The sequence below is a fragment of the Hirsutella rhossiliensis genome (genome assembly GCF_020360975.1).
Source record: "Hirsutella rhossiliensis strain HR02 chromosome Unknown scaffold00006, whole genome shotgun sequence".
Lineage (NCBI taxonomy): Eukaryota > Fungi > Ascomycota > Sordariomycetes > Hypocreales > Ophiocordycipitaceae > Hirsutella > Hirsutella rhossiliensis.
Window position 1 is genome coordinate 4,095,183 of NW_025408672.1, and position 11,926 is coordinate 4,107,108.

Consider the following 11,926-nt stretch of genomic DNA (forward strand, 5'->3'; position numbering starts at 1 on the left):
TTGGGAAACACTACACTCTGGACAGGCAAACATCCACACCGGCGGCCTAATTTTTGATGGCGCCTGACAAGCGGAGGATGGGACGGGGCCCAAGTGCAAGGCATATCACAAATGGCGGCTCCGGACCATGTTTATGCCCTGACCGCACTGACCAGAACCGACAGTCAGGGTGCCCGGCTGCCCTGTGCTGAACAGGAACGAGACTGCGCCTGTTAATGCATACTTTTATGAATCGAGTTACTTGAAAGGAGCTTGGAAGTATCGCGACATTTCGCATTTCCACCCTATGGGGCGAACCAGTAGGCTCTCCTTGTACCCTTGCTACGGGCGGAAGCATCACCAGAAGCTAGTAACGGGTCCAAGCCTGCAGAGCAAATAGACCCCAGGCCGGCCACCTTACCAAGTTTTCCCAACAAGAGGAGTGGCGAGTCGGTTGGTCAGTTGGACCACGTCCTGGGAGCCGCTCACTCCGATGCAGGTCTTACAGAGGTTACATTTTTCTTCCAAGGCTGATGCCGAGGAGGGCAACCGTCCCTTGTCCTGAGGCTTCGTACGCTGAAAGCTTTGCCACCTCCCGACCTTCCCATGCATATGCATACATATTGCCACTTGAGGCCAAGCCGAGGGAAGAGAAATCAACAGGCAGAGTCCTGCGTCACGCTAACCCCCTGACCCCCGCTGCAGGAGAGCTGCGGGCCGGTCTGCATCATGCGGATGAGGCGGTCCGCCTAGTCACTCTTCGTCCTAGTGCCTATTCGGAGGTCGGCTGCTGATGGATGTGAAGAAACCGCGGATATGATCGGCGCGTAGATGCAGAAGCTGGGGTGTCCTGGTCAAGTACTCGAGCTGACTGTTACGGTAGACATTCATTCCAGGGGTGGCTCACAAGCATCAGCCAAGCAACAGCGGACTACCGCCCCAGAGAGGAATAAGGCTCAAAAGACAGCTGGCCGAAAGATGCCATGGGGTGGCCAAAGTTGCACTGCAGAGAATGTACGGGACGATTTGCTGGAGCCCACAATAGGAGTCACGGAAACGCTCGACTAGGACAGCTCGTCGCAGTCGCGTGGAGGATAGAGAAACTTAAGCACCGGTCCACCCGGTTTCCTCGGTCCCCCATCATTCTCGTATTCTTGCACTCTCAGAAGGCCAATGAACGGCAGAATCCCACAAAGAACCTCCTGCCTGCCATGTCGACTGACTCCCTCTCGATGATCCAGGAGTATACGGATACGGAGTCGATTGCATGTGGACAAACTGGCCAACTGCGTGCTCTCGGAAGGCTTCTATGTCCTGAATCGCCAACACCAGAGGTTTTAGAGACCGTGACCCAATATAAAGACGCGAGCCGTGGCGACAAACGTGCGCAAGATGAGATTGCAGAGTCACCCACAACCGACACGCAGCCGACACTGGCACCAAGCGATCTTCGAGAGGCTGATCACTCTTCCTCTCGTAGCGACGGGAAGGAGAACTGTTCTCCTGGACTTGCATTCCAGGTCACTTTGTTCAGTGCCTGCCATCGAGTAGAGGCCCACGGCTCCATCGATGGCGGACAAGACGAAGAAGTTGCACTGGATTTCACTCTCCTCATCGAAAGCCAGTTAATATCACCATGAGATTTTGTCAGTATTCTCCTCGAGGGTCTTCACAACATACCAGGCAACGCAAGCAGAAGGTCCATGACGGAGTCTCCCGGAGGATCGGTGCGGAATTTCAAGCGCCTCAGCGAAGATGGCAAACTCCTGAACCGGGGCACAGAAGGCAACGAGCCTACAGGTCACAAAGGAGCAAGCAAGGGGCCTTGCGAGCCTTCCAGAACAAACAAACGTATTGATTTCAGATTAAGTGTCTTCACCAGCCCCTGAAATGGTAATTGCCCTAGCTGCCACCTCCAATAGATATCTGTTCCACGAACCAGCGTTGCCTTCGCTTGCCTTCATGTGAGGACCCTCGAAATTGCCTCAAGTTCGGCGTATCTTGCAATACGTGCTGACGATCGAATATGGTGTCGGTTGCGAATTTCCCTTGCTGCCTTTCCCACACGAGACCAAATCGAAGAGAGTCAGGCAACCCATTCGCGAGCATGTTATGACGAGTCGTTCGTGGCGATAGAGGTGCTGCGGCTTTCCCACGGTCGCATGTAGCTAGAGTGTCTTGCACATTGGATCGGGGCGCCTCGCTGCTGCGCTTGTCAGAGGTTGCCTGTTGCTTTCACTCTCCAGCCCAAGTGTAATGAGTGATTGTCGCTGCCCTGTCCTAGGACGGGGTGCAGTACGCTGGAACAGCTGCGAGTCCATGATCGGCTCGCCACTATCATCAGAACTGTCGTCGTCGGTAGTCCACTCGTCGCCCCCATTTTCAGATAGACTTAATGCTTCATTCGTGCATGTGGGCAGGGCACATCTGGACGCCTGAACATCTTCTATAACGTGAAGGTCGGAGCCGGGCGAGCCGGGCGTCTTGAGCAAACCCTTCTTCGAGTCCGAGGAAGTCCTTCTTTGGGACATGTTTTCAGACGACTGGTGGAAATTGGTGTAAAATAAGGTGGGAACGTCGGTCAAGGAGAGTGTCGCTGAGCTGAGGTCATATATACGAGATGATATATGCGGAGAGCAAGGCTTTCTTTAATACTTCGGAAGGCACCTTTGCGTCGCACTCTCAAACATGGAAGGATTAGTTAAAGTGTTCACGTCAACCCGAACGCGGCATCTGCGCGTTGCCCAAACTTGGGCTGCTCGAATTAGTAGAAGTAGCCTTAGGTAGCGGATGGCAGTGATGTGAATTACCGTCGCTCTGATCGAGTGCCCTCAGGAGATACCAGGTGCTCCGTCGACCGTTTAGTACCGGATTCTGCCATTACAGACAGTTTTATATCCACCTTCTTATCTACAAGTCTCCTCTGGTGATCTCTTATCATACTGTCTAGAGGTACTGCTGGCATGAATAAAATCACCAGACAAAGTCCACACTGACCTCCAAACTGGTGTCTGACCCAACCAGTCACAGAACACACTAGGAGCACCGATGATGCCAGGAACACCAAGCCACTCACTGCTCCAAGCCACGGTATCCCCTGGTTTGACGTCGGCCGCTCTGGCTGAGGCTGGTTAGAGTGCTGGCCATAACGACGGAAACACTGTGTCTTCCTCCATATCGCCAGAACCATAATACCGGTGGTCAAGTGAGACACCATTGGAGCAGCCCACCAGTATTCAACACCAGATCGCCTAAATTGCCAGACGGTTGCCCCAACAAAGGGAAGGTGAAAGACTAGTACTAGTCCGAATATGATGATTCTCGCCTTAATGGAGGGGTCAGGCTCGACGGCGCCGCAAAAATAGGCATAAATCAAGGGGTCGACGACTTGAATAAGCTGTATTCCATGAGTACCTGGAGGAGGTAATTAGACGGCCTGAAAGGGAAGTACCTCGATGATGTCGACGCATAACATGGTGACCCCTTCCAGGCTGTGAAAGGGGGTAGGCAAACGCGCTTGGTAGGAGTGCATCTCGCACTGCCAAACAAAGCGGCGAATATTACTCCGGCACCCAAGAGGAAACAAGTAGTGGAAATCAGTGCCCAAGTTCGCCTACGCGAAGCTTCTCGTGGCTTAACTCTGATCATCCAGTACAGGTAGGGCGCCAGGAAGACCGTGGTCACGGCAAACACGACACCAGCCTCGCTGACCTCTTTGGTTGTAATCTCGTCTTGCATGTCGAAATGCGGCAACCTGGACTGGTGGAGAAAGTGGAATGAGAGCTTGGAGTAATGAGAAGGCACATGAGCACCGGATTTGGCTGGAACGAGACGTGCATTATATAGACGTTGAAGTCATAACAGCGAATATTGGTATATAGCAAGTAACGCTCGGGTGAAGAGAGCCGCAGTGCATTGTCCGGTCGACTGACAAACGGGAAGACATACCTAGAGTAAGGTGGTGATGGGTGCTTTGTGCATAGTAAGGTTACACCATTATTGCCTTGAAACTGGGCTATAGACTATAGTTGATACGGTGATTTACATATGTAAGGCGGGTGAGCTTCGTCCATATTGAAACGGTGTGATCAGGCCAGGGTTGGCGGAACGGAACGTCTTCAACTGGCCATTGCGTTTGGCCCCCGGTTACGAGGCCATCCAGTAGATTGGCATCACCAGCAGTGCATACGACCTGGTTCATGCACTTTGGCTTGCATGCGTCCAAGTCCCCTTGACCAGGAAAGTCGGGACGCCATGGGCCTGCGCAGAGGGCACCTTGCCCGGGTCCGCTGTCAAAAAGAAATGTGGCCGTGACGACACCATAGGCTCTCGAGTGGAGATGGACCAAACAAAGAAGGTCAAAGACACGAGCAAAGGTGTCGTTGCGCCATTCTACATCGGGGTTTGTGAGACAACAGCGCGGCTGTGGAACGCGTGACTCTCAGCTGTGACGATTCCGCAAGTTGGGCTTCGTAACGGCTCGTACTGCTAAGAACCTGGCTCTCACCCGGTGGTCCCTGATCCCGGCCTCGTCGGGGCTGTTGGTCACGAACGTTAAGAAAAGGCAGGGTTATCAGACGGGAAGGGAGGAACACAGGATAGATCACCGCGAAGAAAAATGTAACTAGCTACTTGGCGATTCCTCCGGCTTGTTCGTCTCCTCAAGAATCATCTCCATCGCCCTTGCTAAAAGTGCTTTGCCCTCATCGCTGTCTAACTCATGAACAGAACACCATCCTTGACCTTCAATAAAAACCGCGCTCGCACCGCAACTTGCTAATTTGACAAATCTTCTGAAGTCTTCCTGCCAAATTCCGCGCATACTTCTTTCCATTTCGGCGCTGATGCTCTTGGGAGCAGGAATGCCCACCCCCGCACCCAGCCTGAAAGGCCCCCAAAAGTTTCTATCTTCGCTGAGCCTTCGGCAGTACCAATAATGGAGTAAAGATGATTCATCTTCGAGGTTGTGGAAATTATCGCGGAGTCTGTTGCCCTGCACGCACGTCCTGCATGTTTCGGTGATAATCTGAAAAGGTTGGACTCCAAGTCGGCAGGGCTGGTTATGGCTGCACTTCTTCTGTTCAACGTCGTTAAGGTGACCGCACCTAATCGAGCCTTGGGTGATAATATGTGATGCCATCGTTTTATTGCAGGTAGTTTGACAACGCCTGTTTGGGCTGCAGAAGACTTGTATTGGTTATGAGTGTGTTTATATGTGGGTCATTCAATGCCTAATATGTGAGAGATCCAGCTTCATAGCTGCCGGCACTCTTTCTGAGCCTACGATTTTAAGAGCTAATACTTCACCTAGAAGCTGTCGTAAGACTTGAAGTCTCATTACTATGCTATGTCGTTGGCGGTATCACCTGCGGCACCCATGCAAGGTGCAGTGCAAGCAGTAAGAGGTCAATCTGGTAAGTTTCGGCTGCTGCAGAGAGCTACTGCATTGACCCACAACGAATGGTTATAATGACTTGAGCTGGCCTCCGCGGTGTGTGTACCTCAGGGGTAAGATATTAGTCCGCGGCGTTGGTGTAGGAATGTGGCTCCCACACCAAGGGGTGCAGAGCCAACGTATAGAACGTACGCCAAGAAGGGTCACGACGCGGCACAAGTCACTTTACGGTGACGCGTAACAGACCCCTACGCGCTTTGTAAACAAAAGGTTTCCTAGCCCGCACCGGTACCTACTTAGGATGAGCTTTCAATACACACCACAAGACTCCTAATGTGCGCATCCACATAACTGTGACAGCCTCCCAGCGCTGAGGCGGGACATAACATCCCGCTGTCATATTAACAGGCATTCATTCAGCCCGAAGGGCCTTTATACCTCATCGCAGTCCTTTTATTCATGTTGGGATGCACTTGAAGATCGCTCAACGCACTTACCGACCACCATCCAGGCCCCAAACGCTGTGAAATGTTACATTAATACAAAGAGTAGGTGAAGAGGTGAAAACAAGAAGTGCGCGAACATGGATCACTACATGTGGTGAGTCCCCTCATCTTAGAGAGCAGGGATCACGGCTTGTGGACGCCGTGGCCCTTGCTCGGGTAACAAAGGATGCTCGTGCAACGATTATGGCAGGATCACAGCCTGTGGTATATTTATTGATAACACGTCATCCCCTCGTACTGTATCTGGCCAATCAATCATCTGATGAGGGACGTACGAGTAAGCTTTCCATGGACTTAATTGAGGCTGAGCGTCCAAGTCGCCGTGACTTCATCCTGAGAGAATGAAACGAACTCGTCCTTCAACCGGCCAAGATCTGTCAGTCAATCGCCCGTGAAATTGAAAGAGTGAGTCGCAAAGACATCAGCCATTCTACTACCTATTAGATGACCAGCGACGAATCAACCCCGCCCTTGGAGCCTAGCGTTCTCCCCACCGCACGTAGGGCAAGTATTTCCTTTGACCTTGCCCGTGTCGCGGCAAGTTTCGCAATCGTACATATTTCCGTATCGGCAAGTGAAGGGCAGAGTGTGTAGTCGTCAATATGATAAAAATCAGGTCAGAGACAGTGTAAAAGATGCTATGCGGAATAACATTCTCAACTATCTGTCGCGATGAAGTCGCCTGTTTATTGATTCCAAATGGACACGTCACGTTAGCCCTCATGTGATCATTCTGCCTTCTGGGCAGCAGCTTTTCGTCACAATGAAACTTTCACGTGACAATAAGCCCCACATCCCATCCACTTGTCCGTTCTACTAGATTCTCTTAGCTTCCAGCCATGGCACGTTAATAGCCCCGTCGACAGCATGGCAAAGAGATCCGTCAGCACCCAAAGTGTACTTGCTCCGCTTTCTTTCTAACGAGCGACGGGTTGAATGCTCATCTAGAGGAGAACCGAGTATGTGGCCTACAGCTAGTCGGTGCCTTGCTAACTTTTCTCCAGTCGCTGGCAGGTTACTTGTCTGCTCGTCTCGAAATATGCAGAAGTCATGCTAAGGCATCCGACGGCGACGATTCACCGACCGGGGACGACGACGAGTTTGGGATAGACAAGGGCAATACGGACAAGCAGCACCGTTGCCCCGTGAGGGGGTGCGATCGCAGAGTCACCCCATTCGCGTCGCGGCAAAGGCTCCGGCGCCATTTCCAACAACGTAAGTGCTCGCTTTCTTTCTATCCGGCGACCAGATTTTTAACACTGTATCCCAGATGTCAAGTGTGACGAGATATGTGTGTGTTGCCATCAGGTGTTGAAACGTGCAAGGGACTATATACGGCATGTCCAACGACACCAGGACCCGAACAAAACGAAGCTTACCTGCCACCGAGACGCGCACGAAAATACCAAGCTTGCATACATAAATCAGATGTGTGACGAGCTGCGTGATCGGGCGGATAAAGAGCTGGAATCTGCAGAGAACAGTTACCATTCGGCCGGCGAAAAATTGACTAAGAAGAGAGCGAGCGACATGGCTGGTCTCGACATCCAAGCCAGAGGATCCCAAATACCCCGGCACAACATCGCTGAAATGATACCCCAGAATCACTCGCAATTTCCATGTGCCAATGGTATTTGCCCTGCCAATCCTTTTCAACTGAGCTGACATAGTGCAAGGTATTCCCACCATCCACGAGCAGCCGTCTGATTCCACTCAACTATCAACAAGCACGATACATCTTGCACCAGGTGCCGAGCCTGTGACAGGTTACTTCGCAACATTAACAGATACACATCTCGCCAAGTCTGTTGAAGGATCAGCCACAATACTGGACGACTTGATATTCGATGCTCCGGTAAATTGTATTGTAAATTTCCCGACTTCATGGAACCATGGGCTGGATTGGCTCAGCAATAGTTTAGGATCCGTGGTACTGGCAGAAGCAGGAGGTCATGGGTCCGAACTTCGGGAGGGTCCTCGAACTCAAAGTTGATTCGAATATTGGAACTCTGCATCCCGGCCACCTTCTCTGCCAAACCAGGAGTATTTGGAAGAGTCATTTTAGTCCAACGCTCGAGTATGTCGACTGTCGCAAACTCGAATGTAATCGCATAGCCTCTCTTAATCTCAAAGCCGATCCGCCCATCGAGGACTGCTCTTTGCAATCCATCAGCATGTGTGGTTGCAACATTGGGAGGTTACTCACATGCCGCCGCTTGGGAACTCTTCCACTTTGCATCTGCAACCCACCTCAACAAGCGCAGATTCCGATAACTCATGCAATAGCCTCTTCCCTTCCGTTGTTGGCAACTCATGTTCGTGCGAATGACTCAGTAGCCAACTTGGGTTCCTTTGGCTAGATGGACCAACAGACGGCGACGACCAGCTTTGGGCCCCACTTCTAAAGCACACAATATGGCCTGGATACGCTTTGTATCTCAGCCAGTGTGCAAGGATGCAGCCTCATCGCCAAAGAATGTTTCGACAATCGAGCGAATGCGCTGGTACGATTAGATACATCTCATTGCACAGGTTATCCTACTCACCTCATTCAAAACGTGTTGCTCGCAAAAGTCGAGACCGTATTCCGAGTTGTACGGGAAACCCTCTTTGCATCTCGAAATGGCCTCCCTAGAGCCGGATCCTGTACATAAGAGAACCCTCTTCCATGAGGGATTTCTTCGCGACCTCCGGCGAGATTCTGGTCGAGGCCATAGACAAATGTAGAAATTCTTGATCAAAAGGGTTGTCGATGATCGGTCGAAAGGCAAAATCGCTTAGTGCAGCCCAGTTGGTAAGCGGGAACCGGCGACCCGACCAGGAAAAGCTGTTTTTCCCATCGCCGTCAGCCCACAGTTAACACCAGTGAGTGTTTAGCCTAACCTGGCAGGGACCACAAGTCGTGGTTATGTACATCCAACAAAGTGGGGCGTGGCACGCGGGTGGGGATTTGTTTTTCCGACTCTCTCGTTGGCCCAAGGATTTCACCGAGTCTCTTGGCTGCGAAGGTTTTAAAACCATTTTTTCCCTTCCTTCCACTCCAACCGATCCAAATGCGCCGTGACGCCCGCGACGCCCGCGACCCGCTTGTCCTACCTCGACCACCACCTGGCAAGGACGAGGCTAGTCGTCATGGCGGACCCAAATTGCTCAAATATCATAAAGGACTACCCCATTGCAAATGGCCTCGACGCTTTCCGTGCTTCGTTTAGTTCGATCTGCGAAGCCAGGCATGTCCCGCGAGGTCCAGACGCGCTAGAGCGTCTTGGTCAAGAAGGTACCTCCCCCGGCTTTTGTTTTCGCTGCAAGGTCTGTCTAACTGCCATATAGACCTCCAGAATATTGTTCTCGACCTTCTCTCTGTTACAGATTCATCCAGCTGCTCGACTGCTCCGTTCTACCGGAGATGGTAAAACCTCTTCGGCGATTTGTTGCAACTCAATTCCGCTGTCAACTCTGGCGAGTTCGACTTCGACCGTATCAAGCCGCTTGTTAAATCGGCCCTCGCCGACATTCCTGATGACATACTCATCTGGATTCATGTCTATCGTGCCGTCACCGAATCTACCCCGCCTCCCCGACCTATATCTTCGTCTATCCAACAAACACCGTGGAGCCAGAATACAAGCGGCTTCGTGAACTCGTCGGAATTCCGCCAGAATGTGGACCCGATCCTCAAGTTGGAGCTCGAACGTCTCTATGTCGGACTTCCCAAGTTCCACCAAACCTTCTTTGCAGACGTGCCAGACCTAGACATGGTTTCTGAGGCCGTCTTCCGCAGGTGTATTGAAGGCGATAATCCACTCTTTAAAGAGGGATGGAGTGGATGGCCTGCAGGCGCCAGAGAAAACGACGTACTGTCTTGGTTTGGCAGCTTAATCCCGAAGCTGGAAGCGTTCGCCAGCAATCGCACTCCGACTCCGGCGCCACGGCGAAAGCTGTTGGCACAGCCGAGGACACCACTGCAGGGCTCCACAGGCAAACGCAGCCTTGATATCGGCTTTGTCAATAGCGACATCACGTACAAGCCTGACTCTGAGGATTCGAGATATCGTTGGTCTCACATCCTTGTTGCTGGCGAACTGAAAAGCAACCCGAAGGCCGACACATCATCAATTGCGTGGATTGATCTCGCAAGGTATGCGAGAGAGGCTCGCCGCTCAAGACACCCGTCGCTTCGTCTTGGGCTTTACTCTGCGGATCTCATATGAGGGTCTGGGAGTTCGACCGACTTGGGGAATCGCCTCCGAACAATTCGACATCAACAAGAAGGATGGTGGGTTACAGTTTGTGACCGCAATCCCGGGTTTCTACGGATGAATGATGAGGTGCTTGGGTTTGACCTACCATTGTCATGTCCAACGGCGAACGGTATATTGAGATTGAACGTGATGGCCAAACAGCGCGTCTCATCATTGACAAGGTCATGAAGCGTTCCTCCTGCATTGTTGGTCGAGCAACAACGTGTTGGAAAGCCCATTGGGAAGAAGACCCTGGACGCCGCTCGTTATCAAGGACTCCTGGCAGTACACGGACCGAGACGAAGAGGTATACTTGAAGAAGCGACTGAGAAAGGCGTCATCAATATTGCCCGATACTACCATCACGAGACCGTTCGCGTCCACGGTGCGGATGATGACGTCCAAAACAATGTTCGAAAGGGATTGGACATCACCAAAGCCACGAATTATCGACCAGGACGTGCGATGTTGCCGGCGGCGGCGCGTCCATTGTGTCGCGCAAACAGTTAAGCAGCGGCGCCGGCGTGAAGCGACCGTCCAGCGAAACTGACGCCGCTCTGCCGCCGAGCAAACGATCCGTTTCAACATCTCCGGTCAAGGCAAGCGTCAAAGCCCTGTCAAACCGTGTACACCGGCGGGTCATTCTTCGTGACTATGGAAAACCGATATACAATGCAAGTTCACCCGTGGCGCTACTTGCAGCGCTGGAGGAGCTGCATAAAGGTCACCAATCCTTGTATAAAGCGGGCTTTCTTCGCGAGAGACATCTCCATCAACAATCTCATGATCAATGAGGACGATGAAAACCCTCCCGGCGAGCTTTCCTGATCGACCTTGACCTCGCCATCAAAACTCAACGAGAAGGTGCTTCGGGAGCAAAAGGAAGGACGGTACAAGGGCATTCATGGCCATCGGAGCACTGCTGGGCAACGAGCAGCACTCTTTCATGCACGATCTTGAATCATTCTTCTGGGTCCTGTTCTGGATATGCATTCACTATGACGGCCCGAATAAAGATGTCGGATCAACTGAGTTTGACGATTGGAATTACCAGAACGACAAGCAGCTGGTTCGTTCCAAAAGGGCGTAATTGATGACGAAGACGATTTTCTCAAAACTGCGGAGGAAGTTTTCACACATACTACCATCCGTTAGTTCCATGGGTTAATAGATTGAGGAAGGTGTTTCCAAACGGTGAAAGGTGGAAGAAACCGGCGCGGAGCTGTATCAAACAATGCGGGACATTCTTCGTGAAGCACAGAAGGATAGGGGGTGACGGGCACGTATCCTGGAGCCACAGACGAACGATGAACATTTGTGCTCGCGATTGGCAAACAATGTCAACGACAGGTACTGGTGGTGATCAGTGAGCTTAGCCTTCCAGATTACCTCAATTCCTGTTTATTATATCACGCCCATAGCTCAACGATGGAAGAGGGCCAACGTCCTGTCTATTTTAAGGAGGTTAACCATCCACCACTTTCTACTATTCATCCACCAACAAAGGACGTATATGTGTGGCTGATCGCCGTAGATTACCACCACCAATTTGTATGTATGCGCTCCCGACTTCCATCTCTGAGCGCATAAGCAAGGTTGGCTACCTGCAAATTCAGCTGATACTGTCCACTAGGGTCGACTCGGTGATGGAGAGGCTGGCTGCGTGCGTCTTTTGGGGTGGGGCGCTTTGGCTGCGCGGGGTGGAGTGGAAGGTGCTTGCTCTTCCGCGAGTCGCCTCGTGATGATGGATTGGTTGGCAGTTGCGAGTGTGCGGTATATTGGTATTGGGTTTCACGGCGGCGGGT

The 11,926-nt window shown here is 51.9% G+C and overlaps 1 protein-coding gene across 1 annotated transcript; it reads left to right on the plus strand.

Moving 5' to 3' along the window:
- Positions 1-9,286: 9,286 nt before the first annotated feature.
- HRG_06771 (putative serine threonine-protein kinase) lies at positions 9,287-10,915 on the plus strand (the record flags this gene model as incomplete). Its single annotated transcript, XM_044865242.1, has 4 exons — positions 9,287-9,289; positions 9,345-10,018; positions 10,313-10,506; positions 10,542-10,915. The coding sequence occupies 4 exons, from the start codon at positions 9,287-9,289 to the stop codon at positions 10,913-10,915; spliced, it is 1,245 nt and encodes a 414-aa protein (XP_044720182.1).
- Between the last annotated feature and the right edge of the window lie 1,011 nt (positions 10,916-11,926).